This window comes from Nycticebus coucang, chromosome 21 (assembly GCF_027406575.1).
Source record: "Nycticebus coucang isolate mNycCou1 chromosome 21, mNycCou1.pri, whole genome shotgun sequence".
In the NCBI taxonomy this organism is placed as follows: domain Eukaryota; kingdom Metazoa; phylum Chordata; class Mammalia; order Primates; family Lorisidae; genus Nycticebus; species Nycticebus coucang.
Genome location: NC_069800.1, coordinates 52,414,466 through 52,431,527, shown reverse-complemented (window position 1 = coordinate 52,431,527; position 17,062 = coordinate 52,414,466). Strand labels below are relative to the sequence as shown.

The window sequence follows — 17,062 nt, the reverse complement described above, 5'->3', positions numbered from 1 at the left end:
GAGAGAAGGCTCTTACGACCGATACCTACGAATGGATGACTATTGCAGGAGAAAAGATGACTCTTACTTTGACCGTTACAGAGATAGCTTCGATGGGCGAGGCCCTCCTGGCCCAGAAAGTCAGTCACGTGCAAAAGGTAAAGTAATAGAAATAGTCCATTCCTGTTACTGATGGGATATTTTACAAAAGTAGAGTAAGCTAATAACCAGTACCCCAATTGAAGAGGGGCTAATGCCACGTCCACACAGTTGATAAAAAGAAGAAATGACAAATTGTCTACTGACATGTAGAAAGCATTTGACTTGAAAATAATTTGCAAAATGCAAATTAGGGCTGAGTGCAGTGGTTCAAGCACCTATAATCCCAGTACTTTGGGATGCCAAGATATAAGGATCACTAGAGATCAGGAGTTTAAGACCAGCCTGGGCAAAATAGCCAGACCCGACTTCTACCACAATTTTTTAAAAAGTCACAGGCTCTAGCCGGGCGTTGTGGCGGGCGCCTGTAGTCCCAGCTGCTCGGGAGGCTGAGGCAAGAGAATCGCGTAAGCCCAAGAGTTAGAGGTTGCTGTGAACCGTGTGACGCCACGGCACTCTACCTGAGGGTGGTACAGTGAGACTCTGTCTCTACAAAAAAAAAAAAGTCACAGGCTCAGTGGCTAAGGCACCAACCACATACACCGGAGCTGGTAGGTTCAAACCCAGCCCAGGCCTGCCAAACAACAATAACAACTACAACCAAAATAAAATAGCCAGGCGTTGTGGCGGGTGCCTGTAGTCCCAACCACTTGGAAGGCTAAGGCAAGATAATCACTTAAGCCCAAGAATTGCAGGTTGCTGTGATCTGTGAAACCACAGCACTGTACCAAGGGCAACATAGTAAGACTCTGTCTCAAAAAAAAAAAAAAAAAGTCACCTGTACATGCTGGCCCATGCCTGTAGTCCTCACTATTCAGGAGGCTGAGGCGGAAGGATTACTTGAACCTAGAGTTCAAGGTTATAGTGAGCTATAATTGGGCCACTACATTCTAGCCTGCGAGACAGTAAGACCCTGTCCAAAAATTTTTAAAAGCGGTGGATTAGTACTATTGTTTGATTTATCTGCTTTAGTCATTCACCAAGAGGGGATAAATATCAAATTCTACAGCAGTAAGAAATGAACAAAAGATCGGAACTAAAGTCAATAAATGATTGTGTTTTGCTTGTTGAACAGGTAACTATAACTACCTGCAGTATTTATGAGGAATGGGGTTTTGTTTGTTTTATTTGTCCTTTTTACCAAACAGCATCTCTTTTTTAGGTAAAGACAACTTGTTTTTTAAAAGCCTGGTTTTTCTCAATATATCTTTAAACATTTTTAAATTCTTTTATACCTGGCCAAGTTGAGATCCCTAGGAACTTTATTTCTAATTTGTTATAAAACGTCTTTTTTATTTTTTTTCCCAAAAAAAAAAATAGCAAAAAAGCAGGCTAGAATAATAACAAAATTCCATTTTTATCTATCAAGTTGGGAAGTATTAAAAAGAATGACAGTACTCAATGTGGGCTAGGGTATGGAGAAATAGGCTCTAGATCAGTGGTTCTCAACCTTCCAAATGCCGTAACCCTTTAATACAGTCCAAAGGGGTCGCAGCCCACAGGTTGAGAACCGCTGCTGTAGATGATCCACCTCTGTGGCGGTATAAGTTAGTAACAGCCTTTCCAGAGGCAGTAAAATGAAGCATTAAAGTGGCTATGTCCTTTAATCCAACCATTACATTTTGATGAGTTTATAATAAATAATACTGTTTATTTTTAAGAGTTAAACTAGGCTGGGCACAGTGGCTAACACCTGTAATCCTAGCACTCTGGGAGGCCGAGGTAGGTGGATAGCTTGAGCTCATGAGTTTGAGATTAGCTTGAGCAAAAGCAAGACTCTATCTCTACTAAAAACAGAAAAACAGAAGCAAGAGGATCACTTGAGCCCAAAAGTTGGAGGTTGCTGTGAGCTATAACGCAATGGCACTCTACCCAGAGTGGCAGCTTGAGAATCTGTCTCAGAAAAAAAAAAAAAAGAGTTAGACTAGAAGATTGATTCAGACAATATTAGTAGAGTTAGACTAGAAGATTGATTCAGACAATATTAGTATGTCATGACTTTTGCCTGCAAGTAGTTCAGGATTTAAAATAAGGCCTGTGACTTAGTCCTTATTGCAGTTTCCTCTGGTGGTATCTTACAGAGCGTTTGAAACGTGAGGAACGACGTAGAGAAGAGCTTTATCGCCAATATTTTGAGGAAATCCAGAGACGGTTTGATGCTGAGCGGCCTGTCGATTGTTCTGTGATTGTGGTCAACAAACAGACTAAGTAAGAGCCCTTTGACTATATTTCTCCCCACTAAGGAGAAGAATCAGAAGAGAAATTCAGGGTCCTGCTTAGCCACTCTACCCACTGACATGGGCCATGTATTCTGGCATTGCTGTGCTGTATTAGAGTTCTTTATGTTGTAGGTACTAGAAAACTCAATTCAGACTGTCTTAACCCCAAAAGCAGCATTTTTAGTTTGCTTAACTGGGCAGTTTAGGCATGGCCACATGTAGGGTCAAGCCATGTCACCAAGACTTCATCTTGGAGTCTTATCACTGCTTTCCTCAGTGTGGCCTTCATTTTCAGGCAGGTTTTCTACTTAATAAAGGCAGCAGGGGACTGGCCCCAAACATTTGTCTTCTTAGCTTAGCAAACCCAGTGGAAAGTGTTTCTCTTTCCCAGTGTCCCCACCTAACATCCTGGAATTGTTTCTCGTTGGAAACTGACCTGACTGAGTTGCCCATCCCTAGAGCCACAGGTGGAATTAGCCCTGTGGAACCATGTGGACTAAGAGTAGAATACTGAGTAGATGCCCTGGGACAACCTCAAGTCCTCAATACTTCGGAGGCGTGTATCTCTGCATTTGTCAGTTGGGAGCCAAGCTCTGTGCATGGCCTTGTGGAACTGTTAGCTGACCATGTTAGCCATGCCAGGGCTCACTGCATACATTGTCTCCTTGAAGAGGCCAAGCAGAGGAACAGGAGGGAGTACAGCAATTTACAGGCTTGGCAGCAGCTGTGTTCCCTTTTCCCACATGGTGCTTAGTAAATAACTTCACATATTTCCTAGCAGTTTGGGGTTAAAGAACTAATTTCAAAGTATTTGCTAGGGAAATAGGTGTTGAGACACTAAGTGGCAGGCAGAGTGTACAAGCTCTTGGCTGTCTTGTTCAAAGATAGAGGCTTCTTTAACCATAGATAGCTTTGGGGGGCACATGATAATAGCTGTTATTTTCTGAACACCCCTACTTTGTACTACCCCATGTGGGGTGCTTTAAAGAAATTATATTTAGTTCTCACAATAATTATATGTATTTTCATTCATCAAATTCAGCAATTTGTATATATGGCAGATGCTAGGTACTTGGGCTATAATAATAACAGAAAATACACTTGTGGGGCTTATACCCTAATTGGGCAGGTGACAAAAATAAATATGTAAGTGATGAGTCCTATGAAAAGAGTATGAGGGATCTAAATTAGACTGCAGAGAAGACCAAGGAAATAACATACGAGCTGAGCTATGTTATTCCTGTTGCAGGAGTAAAGAAACTGAGGTTCATAAGAAGTAAAAGGACTTGTTCAAAGCTTCCCAACTTTACAAGTAAATGTTAGAACTGGGATCTGAACTCACATTCTGGCATTAAAGCCTATGCTTTTCCTACTGGAAAACAGCTATTGTCATGTGCCCCCCAAAGCTATCTACTGGGTTTTGCAGCCTACCCAAGAAAGACAATTGCCACAATCTTAGGGAGCAGGATGGTGTTAAGGAAGGACAAATACTATCTAGTGGCAGCTTCCTGTGTGACCTCAGGCAAATCACAACCATTCTGAGCCAGTTAAAGAAAGGGAATTAGTTTAGGATCCTCAGAGTCTTAGGAGAGCGCTGAAAGTGAGCTAGGATTTGGGTTCGCCATAGGAGCACACACAGCTGGCTAAGACACAACAGTGTGCAAATTTGGAGTTAGGAAGTGCTCACCTGAGTCCTGTTTGTTTGTTTGTTTGTTTTGCAGAGATTATGCTGAATCTGTGGGGCGGAAGGTACGAGACCTAGGCATGGTAGTGGACTTGATCTTCCTCAACACAGAGGTGTCACTGTCACAAGCCTTGGAAGATGTTAGCAGGGGAGGGTCTCCTTTTGCTATCGTCATCACCCAGCAACACCAGATTCACCGCTCTTGCACAGTCAACATCATGTTTGGAACCCCACAAGGTACAGAGGCTTAAGTGGGTCAAAATCCCAAAGTAGTTACTAGTTCCTTTTTAGTCTTTTAACTGCTACTAATAAGAAGCTGATTTGGGGGCAAATGACTCATATATCTCAGTTCAGACAAGGTAGGGCCCTTCTCTAAGTCCACTGGAGGAGACTTGTATAATCATTCATTTTCAGTAGATGCACACTTCTGAGCCTGCTATCTATAATGCTATACTTGGCTATTACATATACTTAGTGGTGTGTTGCCAAATGTCCACCAGCCATTTCGGGGGTAGTTTGTAATAAGAAATAAACAAAGGACTGGAGCTAAAGACATTAAATGCTTGCTCTTTGTCCATTGACCAGATAACTATGACTGTCTGCATTATCTATGGAGAATGGGGTTTTGTTATCATTTTTACATAACAACATCTCTTTTTATAAGTAAAAATATAACTTTGGTTTTTCTTTTTTGTTTTTTCTTTTTTTATTTTTGAGACAGAGTCCCTGTTGTCCCAGGTAGAATGCCACAGTGTTGTGAAAGCACACAGCAACCTCACACTCTGGGGCTCAAGTGATCCTTTTGCTTCAGTCTCCTGAGTATCTGGGACTGCCCACCACAATACCCAGCCACTTTTTCTATTTTTAGTAGAGATGGGATCTCACTATTGCTCAGGCTGGTCTTGAACTCCTAAACTCAAGCAATCCACTCGCCTCGCCCTCCCAGAGTGCTAAGATTACAGATGTCAGACACCATGGCTGGCCTCACCCAACTTTCTGATGGGGGGCAGAGAATATGACAGGCCTTTAGGATATTATTTGTAATTGTACTGGAGAAGTGAGCAGGGGCTATGCAGAGAAGAGGCCCAGGAATGATTTCTTCAAGTCCTTCTCTGAGATAGCTGTTACTGCTCTAAGCCCAGAGGGTTGAGACTCTGCAAACTGATGCCATGGTCAGCACTTTTCCATCACAGACTTTCCCTTGGTCTCACCGTACTCCAAATCTCTATTTGCCTGACCAGTTACCCCCATAACCATAGAATGCGTAAGGATTCCAATGGGGTATTGTCTTTGTTGAGAATAATCCTTAAGGCCAGGCGCTGTGGCTCACTCCTATAATCTTAGCACTCTGGGAGGCCAAGGGAAACGGATCACTGGAGCTCAGGAGTTTGAGATCAGCCTGAGCATGAGTGAGACCCCATCTCTACTAAAAATATAAAAACTGAGGCAAGAGCATCACTTGAGCCCAAGAGTTTGAGGTTGCTGTGAGCTACAACACCATGGCACTCTACTGAGGTTGAAAAAGTGCAACTCTGTCTCAAAAAAAAAGAATAGTCTTTGAGATATGTGAGGCCATTTATATAAAGTTCTGAAGAGTCTTCTAGTCACCCTGTAAACCATGTTGCCCTTGAGCAAGGAGAGGAAGTTATTTAGGGTCACAATTTGATCTTAATCCATGATTTTGAACTGATGAATTATAAAACAGGCCAGCTCTGTCCTGAGCACAGTGGAGAGCCAGCTTTCCAGAGGAACTTATTGGCCTCCTGCTGCTGGTCTAGAAGCTGCTGGTCCTGCCTCCTGTGGCTTTTCCCCACATGATCTGTTTGAACCTGTGGGAGGCTGTCATGTTTCTTTGGTTTTTACTACAAGTCTGTGATCTAGGATACCCCCCAAAAGAACCAGCCATATGCAAAGGAGCATATCCCCACCAATGATATCCGTTCACCTTCCTTCCAACCCTTCACCTCCTTTCCTATCTCACTCCCAATGTCAAGGCTTTTTGTCACCAAAATGGTTTTCTTACTGATTTGAGCTTAGAAAAGGCTTGGCCAAGTGCAGCAGGTGGGCACTCAGATATGTCATAGAAGAAAATAACTTGTCATTTCCTCCTACAGAGCATCGCAACATGCCCCAGGCAGATGCCATGGTGCTGGTGGCCAGAAATTATGAACGCTACAAGAATGAGTGCCGGGAGAAGGAACGTGAGGAGATTGCCAGACAGGCAGCCAAGATGGCCGATGAAGCCATCCTGCAGGAAAGAGAACGAGGAGGCCCTGAGGAGGGCGTGCGCGGGGGCCACCCTCCAGCCATCCAGAGCCTCATTAACCTGCTGGCAGACAATAGGTACCTCACTGCCGAAGAGACTGACAAGATCATCAACTACCTTCGAGAGCGGAAGGAGCGGCTTATGAGGAGCAGCATCGACTCTCTGCCTGGTGAGCTACGTGGCAGGGCCGAGGTGAAGTTCTGACTCTGCATTTCTCTAATCCCCAGGCTCTGTTGGGAGGGTGGCAGGCCCAGGGATTTTGGGGGTGGGTAAGGGAAATGAGTCCATCCCATGGGTTCTCCCATGGGTTTCCGTGCCGATACAATAATAATGACAACTTAAGATTTGGGTACTGAATTCTGGTCCCTATAGTTACTGTGGTGGTGGATGGACCAGTATTGCTGGCTCCCTGGTAGCAAAGATGGCGGCCCTTTTTTGTTTGTATGTTTGTTTTATAGCAGCTCTCTGAGGAAACTAAGCTATTTTCTGTAAATAGCACATACCAAGAAGTGGCCCCTTTGGGAAATTGATATTGTCTGTGTACTATGTGATTGATGTGATTCAGTGATTGTTGTTCTTCCTTTGGCTGCTAGGCCTCCTGCCCTTGGGGGTACTTAAAACCAGATACCTCCCTCTTCTGTCTTCCAGGCCCGATTTCCCGCCAACCACTCGGGGCGACCTCGGGTGCCTCGCTGAAGACACAGCCAAGCCCCCAACCGCTCCAGAGCGGACAAGTGCTACCCTCTGCTACACCCACTCCAGCTGCACCCCCCACCTCCCAGCAAGAGCTTCAGGCCAAAATCCTCAGCCTCTTCAATAGTGGCACGGTTGCGGCCAATAGCAGCTCTGCATCCCCCTCAATTGCTGCCGGAAGCACCCAGAACCAGAATTTTTCCACAGCAGCAAACAACCAGCCTCAGCAAAGATCGCAAGCCTCTGGCAATCAGCCTCCAAACATTTTGGGACAGGCAGGATCTGCTCGGAACATGGGCCCCAGGCCTGGGGCTCCTTCCCAAGGGCTCTTTGGCCAGCCTTCTAGTCGCCTGGCACCTGCTAGCAACATGGCTAGCCAGAGGCCCGTGTCTTCCACAAGTATCAACTTTGACAATCCAAGTGTACAGAAGGCTCTGGACACCCTGATCCAGAGTGGCCCTGCTCTCTCCCACCTGGTTAGCCAGACCACAGCACAGGTGGGACGGCCCCAGGCCCCCTTGGGATCTTACCAGAGGCATTACTGAGGCTAAATCTTTCAACTGTCCCTAGTACCCTCATCCCTTGGCCTCCTCCCACTTACTGCGTTCTAAATAAGAGTTGTTTGGAGGATGTTCTTTGCGCTCTCCAGGTCTACGTCGATTGTCATGAGTTTCTACCACCTGCTCTCTCTCCTGCTCAAGGCCATGTTGTTTATTCCTTACAAAGTCAGTTTATAGTGCATTTGGGGCTGTATCTATTTTTGGTTTTGTTTTTTGTTTTTGTGTAGAAAATAAATCTCTGGGGTCATTTGGGCAGTACAAGTGTCTGGGCTCAGTTTATATTTGATGAGATTTCTCTGGTCCTTCTGTCTGCTGAATTTGGGAGAGGAAAGCAGGAAGCCAGGCCCAACTGGCTGAGTTTGGAATGACATTAGTCATGTCAGTGGGCACCACCTTTGCTCACTTTAACCTCAAGTCTTTCCAGCATTGCATATGTCAACCAGAGCCCTGGCTCCTTCCTACAGTCTGTGCCTAGAGTTGCAGAGGGGCAAATATGCCTAAGCAGGCACAGCATCATTAAACCCCCAACCCACACGTTTGGGGGTCTCCTTAAAGTTTCACAAACCAGCTACTCTGGATTGCTGAGGACTAGCCACAGAAGCCACAAAAGAAGGAACTTTTCTGCCTGAGCCAAGATGGTATTTTGTTTTTCTTTTCTTGTCTTTTCTTTTCTTTTTTTTTCCTTTTTGTTGGAGGATCGCCAATGGACTGAACAGCTCCAGTCAGCAGCAGTTTAACCCAAACTGTGAATCTGGGCCCCACCACTCTTCCCCCTCACCATTTCTGTCAGCATCCCCCTCTTCAGTGGCACTTCCACAGAGTCGGTTCTGAGACTCTGGTCGTGAACACCCATTTCTTCAATGATTTGTTTTGAGCTTTTGGCTCAAAAAACAAGGCTCTCATTTTCATCTAGACTTACTCTGTTTTCTGAGCAGCAGGAGGTAGGAACCATTTTGATGTCAGACTTTCAGTAGCTGGACATGTCGAGACAGACGGCTGTTCATAACTTTTGAGCCAGAGTGAAGTTAAAAGGGAGGGCTCCTGGCTGTTTGTTGCTCAAAGTGGAGCCACAGGAAGCTGCCCTCTCCCTAGGCAGTGTGCTCATTGGAGCCCTGAGGATCACAGTCTGGAGGGCCCCAGCAGGGGTAAGGAAGGGCAGCAACTTAAGCTGAGTCCCTGACAGTTGTTGAGTAAACAATGGTTTCAAAACTCAAGGTCCCCAAATGGCAGCATTTTATGTTCCAACCTGTTTGTGTTATATAGTGTTTTGTTTTCCCTCTTTGGAACTCTTGTGTTAATAAGATGAAATGATTACTTTTTAATTAAAATGAAAAAGTTAAAGCTGTGTTCATCTTTCTTGAGTGTGAATATCTACATCACCTTTTTTCAGAGCACTCTTTCCCAGGGTCACAATGTAAGGGGCCCTGCTGTGAGGACTCTGGTCTGCCCTCCTTTGTCCTCTATGTACTGTCAGACCTCAAAACCTGTTTTAACCCTACCTTCTGTGTGTACATGGCTCATCTACTTAGAAGCTTTTAATAACACTTCAGAGCAAAAGCCCACTGGCTAATTACACTGCTGTATTCAACATCCTGCTTCTGGTAGTCATTTGTTGTGTTAGTAGGCTTGTCCTCATTCTAGGAAAGAGGGCTATGAGGAGGCCATTTCTGGTTGATGGCCATTGTGGAGGGTGGGGACAGAGGACACTCCTGTTTTTACATTTTTCTCAGTTGCCACCGTCTGTTCTACCCGTTAGGCAGGCAGAATCTGTAGTCACAGAACCTGAAGGAGCCTTGAAAAGCATTTGTTAAACTTGGGGTGGCTATGATGAAGTAACACAGGACCTCAGGGGGTTAGGAACCAAAGTCCCACTGGCATTGAGTGAGCCTCACCTAGTATGTGCTCACTACCTCATGGGGAAAGTCAGTGAAGACTGACACCTAGTGCTGAGTGTGTGCTCACTACTTCCTAGGGGATGTCAGTGCAGCCTGACACCAGTAAGTGCCTGCCAGATATTAGTTAGGCCAGGGCCCCAGAGGTGTTGTCAATAGACAGATTATCAGACCTGAGGCCATCAGCCCAACTGTCAGTGAAGGTCAGGGTTTATCATTAAGAGAGTGGGGTTCTCCTGGAGAGCCCCTGAAGTGTCCAAAACAGCACACCTCAGGCCATGAAGGGTATAATAAAATTATTTTTATTGCATTTTGTGCAGATGGGAGTCTAAAAAATTAATACAGTAAAAGCCATAAAGCATTAAATGGGAGCATTCAACAATAAAGGAAAGAACCAACCCTCTCCTTTGCATATTGGCACAAAGAACACAAGATCAGTACTGAGGCAGGATGCGGAATACTGAAACACTGAAAATTAAAGGCAGGCCTAATAATAGTAATAAATACTCTTGATTTGGTTTGCAACCTCTCCTATTTACAAGGGTTTTCAACTTCATTGCATTGCCCTGCACATAGATTATCTAAAACAAAAGCAACACTAGTTAGCACTACAAGGCTATTGAAATATTGCACTCAGAATAAAAGTCACTTGAATGGACATGAAACATCTAGCTACAGTGATTATAAAGATAATTTGATGAATGACTTATGATAACATTCATAACAAATATTGCACATGTAGCACAGAAAACTCGGGATTTTTTTTCATCAACGGAAACTTTGCTCTTGCCAACCAGACTGGGCCCAGATAGTGCAACTTTGGTTCCCTAATTGATGTTGATACAGCCCCTTTCTCCTATGTAGCCCACAACTTCAGCCCAGCAATAATATTCAGGCCCCCCAGAAGAAGGGACCCAGCTGTGGTTCTCAGAGGGAGGTCTTCTGAAGGATACAGGGGGCTGGTGTTTAACACCTCTAACTTTCTGAGTGGTACATAAAAGAATCTACTTAGGCCCCTGATTAAATTATCAAAGGGCCTTGGCCTAACCAACAGACCTCCAGACCTACCCTCAGCCTGACCCTGTCTAGGATGGCTCCAGCTCTCTGCCTTGGGCTCAAAGGAAAGGAGGTGGTGAGGTCAGGTACTCAGTGGCCCCAGCTCTAGGAGGTGGCAAGATGTATCTAACTAGGTGCCTAGGTCAGGGCCCTCGGGCTGGAGGTACTGTACCCAGTCCCAGAGGGTGCTGGAACGAGCATGCAGCGCCTGCCCCCCTTAGTAGCATACCCTGGGAAAAGGAAACCCGGCCAACGCGCTTTCTTTGAGGACAGAGGGCGCCTCAGACCGGGCGGTTGGAGCGGAAGCGCCAAAGACTGGAGTAGGGGAAGTCAAAGGCCTTTGGACCCCAGTTAGAGGGCAGAGAGGCGCTAATAACAAAGCGTGTGGCGACTCCAACCCTCCCCTACGCCAGGTGCCTGGGAGACACCAGGCAAGAGGCCGCTGCTAAGCAGCCAGGCCCAGACCTAGAGCACGGAGTAGGCGGCTGCGTTCCCGGGACGAGCTGCCTCCCTGGGGGGTGGGAACATCAGGGGTGGCGCTCCGCCGCCTCCTTCACCTGTCCCAGGGAGGAAAGTCTGGAGGAAAGTCTGGGGAGAGGAGCCCTCCAGCTCCACGATTTCAGTCTTTGGCGAAGAGCCATGGGATAGGGGGAGCAGGCGACAAGCCGACTGAGGAGAGACGCCTGCTCCCCAGCGAAGGCACCGGGACGGGGCTTCCTCGGTGGGGCGCGGGCCTCTCTCTCCGTGTCTTCCCCTTGAGGAGCGCCCCTCCCCTATCCTGGCCCCAACTTGCATAAGAGCCGAGAAGAGGTTGCGCGCGTCTCTGCAGCCGCTGTGGAAGCTCACATCCGCTGGGAGGCGAATCCGGCAAAAGTTGGACACGTCTCGCCTCCTCTCCAAAAAGAACTGGAGGGAAGGGTGGGAAGCCAAGGGCGCGCGGAAAGGGCGAGAGCAGGGCGGGGATGTCGAGGGACTAGGACCACGACCCCCGCCTGGGCCTAAAACACTTCTGCTCTCAAACTCTCAGACGTCAAGGAAAACCTAGCTTCCCGAGGCCTCCGACTCTCCGGGGTACCCCCAGCGGGAGAGCTCGACAGTGGTGAGAAGTCTGATGCGCTTCTAGTCACATAAATATGGGGACGTTAAAAATACACTTGATGTCTCCTGTACACTATGTATAGGCTCGGCCAGCGCGCGCCCCGTGGCTCGGGGAGAAGGGGCGGCGGAGGCGGAGAGCGCGCCCTTCCCACCCCGCGCCGGGAGCCGGAGAGCAGTGCCGGAGGAGTGCAGATCGGGGACCACGGCGGGGCATGGGGAGGGGAAAAGGGGCAGCGTGGACTACCTGGGGGTCCTCGAGGCCCCAGCTCCTCTGCCCTCCGCGCCTTCTCCCGACCTTTATTGCAGCGTCTCCTCCGACCCGACGAGGCCAGGCTTAGAAAAAGGGCGGCGCAGACCCATGAGCCAGTGGGGCTCTAGGGGGCTCTGGTTTGCGCGCAAGGGGGCGCCCTCTCCGAGTCAGCCCCAACGACAGGCGTGGCCTCCGGCTTCAAGCAGCGGGGTAAGGGGCCAGGGCACGGGCACAGGGTCTTATGTAAACGGTGACGGTGGCGGGGGGGCGTGGCGAGGGCTCCAGGGCCACAGGGCTGGTCCTGGATCTCAGGAGTAGATGGTGATGACCTCGCGGCCTCCGCCGCGGACCAGCATCACCCGGTCCAGATGCTCTGTTAGGACCTCCAGGAATTCCATGTCTGAGAGCGGGTCAAGGAGAAAGACCCGGTGCCCTTCCCTTCCAACGAAACTGGGCTCATGCTTGGCCGCCAGGGAACGCTTGCACCCGCGTCCCTGTCCGAGGTGCTAATCCGGGAACAGGAAGGGCTCAGCTCTTCCACGCCAGGGCTAGGACCCAAGTTCCCTGACGTCCACCTCCCATGTCCCCCCAACTTTTAAGTCCAGGATACAGTTTTCGTCTCCATTGCGGTTGCGGGGAGGCCCGGGCATGTTGAGCAAAACAAGCTTGGCGTCCCGGGATTTCTGCACAATGACCTCGTTCAGCCGCACGGCAGTGTGCATGCGCCGCACGTTGGACTGGTTCCTGCGGGAGGGAGGAGGGGCAGAGAGCGTGAGCCTGGGGGAGGGAAGAGCGGGATCCAGGCGCCCTCCCAGCCCGAACCGGGCTGCTGGGTGGAGCCCGGTCCTAGCAAGCTGGAGACCACCAACCCCAGACCTCTCTAAGCTGGGCTAGTGGAAGACCCCAAAGGTTAAGGGCACCAACTGGGTGTCATGATAGAGTGAGGAGGGTAGGGACCCTGGGCAACAACCTAGGAGAGAGAAGGAAAAAATGCTGAAGCACTTACAAGTTCTCCCATTCCCTTCAGGAAACACAAGAAAAGCAAAGAGAGAAAGAAAGAGGGGTCAAAAGAGAGGAAGAGGCTGAAGACTTGTGCCACATTATTGGTCCTGTCCCCCTAGTCCCCGCATCCTTCACCTTTCCACTGCCTGCACCTGGGAATACTGACCCTTGGCAATCAGGCCCAAGGCCTCAAGTTTCAGATGGTGAAAGCAAGACAATGTCTGAGCTGGGTCTGCAGATTGCAGACCAGGACGCCTGCCGCACTTGCTCTGCCACGGGGCACAGCCTTGTTGCTTTCAGCTCACCCCAGCCCACAGCCCTTAGCCCCCAGTCCCGTACGGCTTCATGCTGAAGAAGTCCTTGATGCCCTCAGAGGAGACAGGACTAGGGCCTTTATTCTTCTCTGCCAATGACTTGTCCTTGGTCCAGGTGAGATGCACTTTCTCAGGATCCGTTTCGCCTTCCCCCTCGGGTTCCTCCCCCGGGGATGGTGAGCTGCTGGGGCAGCTGGGAGCACTCTGGTCATGGATCAGCTGCACCTGACAGATGAATGAAGGGATAGAAGGTGACTCCTTTGCAGACCAAAGGTTCTGCTCTGACTGGCTAGGGCCAAACCACCTCAGCTGCACACCTCCTCCTCTGGTTTCTCCTCACTGTCACCAGCTGTCTCTTCTGGGACGTTGAGGCGGAGCCGAGTGTTGGCTGGGTTCTTTCTCCGGATTGAGCCTCGTGACTCATCTGTGATACTCTGGATCTAGGAAGTGACACAGGTTAGCACCAGCACTGCTGGGAGTCACCACCCATGCCCTGTTAAAAGCCACCACTAGGGCTGGCATTCAGCCAGGATGCGCCCTTTCTGGAACTGTACCAGTTGCTAAAATATTGCAATAGTTTGAGACCAGATAGGTACTACACCACTGACCTGGCCATCCTAGCTCCTCTGTCCAGAGCAAATGTTAAACAAAACAAGCTTGGTGGGGAGTCCCAAGAACCCCTAGAACCCCAGACCTCCCCACCATCCGGCAACCAAAAGGTTAACACCTGGCACAGCAAGGCTCTGTCCTAGCACTACGGTCCAATTTCAGTTCTGCCTGGACCATGCACATGTGCCATTTCTTACAACTTTCACTATCACTCTTGGATAATGCCCCATCCTTGGAGGATCCATTCTGCCCAGTTCATTCCCCTGACGATATATCAACCACATTCTGAGAAGTATATTATCTACCCAGGGCAGGCTCATAACCCATGGTTCTATCACCCTCACCTATAGGCTCTTCTGCCCATTCCCCAAGCAACGTATCACCCACCTCCAGGAGCTCTTCTCCCCTAGCCTGGAGATCCACCACTCATTTCTCCAAGGACTCCATCCCTGAGTGGGTCTTTCATCTATATTCCAGGGTACCAGTGGTCCCACATTACCCACACCTGGGAGATCTTACACCACAGGGGGCTCATCACCATTGCTCCTGAGACCCCACCAATCACACCCTAGGAGATTTGCCCCTAACTATCCCCTATTGGTTATATCCATAGGTAACCATCTGTTACCCACTCCCTGAGAGTCTTCGATAAACACTCTTGTCCCCCACACTGACATTCCATGCCACCAAGGACTCATGAGCCATTCATATTTAGCTCCCATTATTCTCCCTCAAGCCCCAGAAGTCACATACAGAGGGGAAGATGTGTCACCCATGGCTCCTGGGTGGGGGGTTTGGTAGGTGCAGCAGCAGTGTGTACCCCCACTGCAGGGAGACCAGTATCAGGAGGGACAACTGGGGAGAATCAGGGTGATGAGAGTGAAGGGGGCAGTGCCAGTGGCCAGGAGTCAGCACGGGGCCATCCCAAACCTGTGCAGACCCAGCACTGGCAGCAGCTTGGGGCTCTCCAGAACCCAGCCAGGGCAGCCTCACCTCCCGCTCCCGCTCATTCTTGGTTAGATGCATCTGTTTGAGGATCTGCGAGCGCTGCTCCATCACCAATGTCTTCTCATAGGTGTAAGCTGAGATGTCACTTTCATGCTGTGGCAGATAGGGAGAGGGGCAGACGAAGAAAGCAGAAGTTCTGAGCTCGGGGAAGGGGAGCAGGTCCCCTTCCTCCTGCCAGGCTAGGGCTTCCCTTCCCCCAACGGAATTCATTTCATCAAGAGTCGTGGGAGGTAAGGATAGAGCAGAGAGGACCACACTCTGGAAAGCAGGCAGCTCGTTGACTCCTCAGCCCAGCACAGGACCAGGCATGTGAATGGATTTATTAATTACCTAGGTGAATAGGGAAGGCGAAGAAGCAGAAAAAGGAGCAAGGGATGAATGAATGGATGTGTGAGTGAATGAACACGTCAGTAATACATGGGTAGATTAATGAATACGCATGGATGGACAAGAGGTTGTAGAGTAGAATTGCTGGGAGCAAAGGCTCCAGAGCCAGCCTCCCCGGGTTTGAATCCTGGCTCTGCCACTTACAATATTAGGCAAATTACACTCATATGCTGCAAACGACGTTTTGGCCAACAATAGACTGCATACACAACAGTAGTCCCATAAAATTAGAATTCCATATTTTTACTGTACATTTTCTATGTTTAGATACATTTAGATACATAAATACCATTGTGTTACAATTATCTACAGCCGTTCAGTACAGTAACATTCTATACAGGTCTGTAGCCCCGGATCAACAGGCTACACCATACAGCCCCAGGATGTAGGAAGCTACACCATCTAGATTTATGTAAGTGCACTCCATGGTGCTCGGGTAACGACAAAATTGCCTAACAACGCACTTCTCAGAATTCATCCCCATCATTCAGCAGAACATGACTGTACCTAACCTTTCTGTTCCTCAATTTCCTAATCCATAAAATGGAAATGCTGATAATTTTATCTATCTCATTTGTATGAATCAGGCATGGTGACACATGCCTATAGTCCTAGCTATTCAGGAAGCTAAGGTAGGAGAATCACTTAAGCACAGGATTCTCCTGCCTCCGCCTCCCAAGTTGCTGGGACTATAGGCGCCTGCCACAATGCCAGCTATTTTTTGGTTGCAGCCGTCATTGTTGTTTGGTGGGCCCAGGCTGGATATTAACCCACCAGCTCAGGTGTATGTGGCTGATGCCTTAGCGCTTGAGCCACAGGCACTGAGCCAGACGTGGCTATTCTTATAGAGAAGGATGGATGGATGAATGCTGATGTCAAAGGCTAACAGGTGAATATGAGGAAAGGGAGCTGGCATCAGAAGCCGATAGGTGCTGGGGTTGTTCTATTTGGCGCTGAGGCCAAGAGGAGAGGTCTGAGTGTGACTCCAGGAGTATCTCCTGGGGGACTCACCATCTCCACTACCTCGACCTCTGCAGTGATACGTAAGTGGTACAGAAATGTGGTCAGGTCCTTTTTCATCTGAATGCTGTTGTCATCTATCTGGGCCACGGTGAAGATACGCATCTTGCACTTCCGCCAGACCTACAAGGGATGAAAGTGATCCAGCCCAGATGCAGTGAGGCCAATGCATCCTGTCCCCTAACCCTTCCCACCCACTCCCCACATAGTCACGTGGGCCTGAAATCTTCTATCTCAGGGGTCAATCCCTACAAAAGCTCCCTTAGGTCTGAGGGTCCCCTGAAACCACTTGCTCGGGTCAAGCACTGCTCTCCCTTACAGCAATGCACCTGTAAAATGAAGGAGGTTATCAGATCCCTTTCCCAGAAGCTCACAGGGAGGAAGGACATGGAAGGTGGCCCTGGCCAGCACCCACGAGCCTTACATGGGTGCTCACGTGAGCACGTGTATAAATGCATGCACACACGCGCTCACCTTGTGGTGCCGCAGCAGGAAGGGCAGCAGCATCAGCATGCCCCCGTCATGCACGATCCACCAGACATCAATGCTGCCCTCAGAGAAGCGCTCGGGGTTCCCAGGAAACATGGAGACGTTCTTGGTGACCAACAGGGCCAGGTGGCCAGCTGTGGTTTCCCGGACCAGCTCTGGAGGAGGTCAAGGAGAAGGCCAGAGGGGGTAAATAGTGATTTGGTCTCCCTTAACACACAGCTGCAGGCACAGGGGCTCCTAGAACCCAGCACCCCACTCCACTCCACCTGGCTTTGGCCATGGGCTGAGTAGTGAGAAAACCAGCATCTACCCAGACCTCAACGCATATTTGGTTTGAGGATAGGGGAAAGCCCTCAACCACTCTGGGACTCAGTTTC

General features: G+C 49.0%; 2 protein-coding genes across 8 annotated transcripts in view; one reads left to right on the top strand and one right to left on the bottom strand.

Annotated features, from left to right (window-relative positions):
- Positions 1-8,895, top strand: part of NCOA5 (nuclear receptor coactivator 5) — a 33,760-nt gene extending 24,865 nt beyond the window's left edge. For 2 of the 3 annotated variants that reach the window (XM_053573817.1, XM_053573818.1), the window contains 5 exons: positions 1-137; positions 2,220-2,346; positions 4,079-4,278; positions 6,156-6,476; positions 6,956-8,895. In XM_053573817.1, coding sequence (XP_053429792.1) covers positions 1-137; positions 2,220-2,346; positions 4,079-4,278; positions 6,156-6,476; positions 6,956-7,545 — 1,375 coding nt within the window. In that variant the 3' untranslated portion in view covers positions 7,546-8,895. Of the gene's footprint in view, positions 138-2,219; positions 2,347-4,078; positions 4,279-6,155; positions 6,500-6,955 lie in introns of all 3 variants that reach the window. The other variant, XM_053573819.1, reaches the window with a different exon arrangement.
- An 838-nt stretch (positions 8,896-9,733) lies between these two features.
- SLC12A5 (solute carrier family 12 member 5) overlaps positions 9,734-17,062 on the bottom strand; it is a 40,632-nt gene continuing 33,303 nt past the window's right edge. For 4 of the 5 annotated variants that reach the window (XM_053573816.1, XM_053573815.1, XM_053573812.1 and 1 more), the window contains 8 exons: positions 16,671-16,840; positions 16,188-16,319; positions 14,775-14,882; positions 13,490-13,612; positions 13,198-13,397; positions 12,863-12,877; positions 12,467-12,600; positions 9,734-12,256 (listed from right to left, as the gene is read on the bottom strand). In XM_053573816.1, coding sequence (XP_053429791.1) covers positions 12,165-12,256; positions 12,467-12,600; positions 12,863-12,877; positions 13,198-13,397; positions 13,490-13,612; positions 14,775-14,882; positions 16,188-16,319; positions 16,671-16,840 — 974 coding nt within the window. In that variant the 3' untranslated portion in view covers positions 9,734-12,164. The remainder of the gene's footprint in view (positions 12,257-12,466; positions 12,601-12,862; positions 12,878-13,197; positions 13,398-13,489; positions 13,613-14,774; positions 14,883-16,187; positions 16,320-16,670; positions 16,841-17,062) is intronic. The other variant, XM_053573813.1, reaches the window with a different exon arrangement.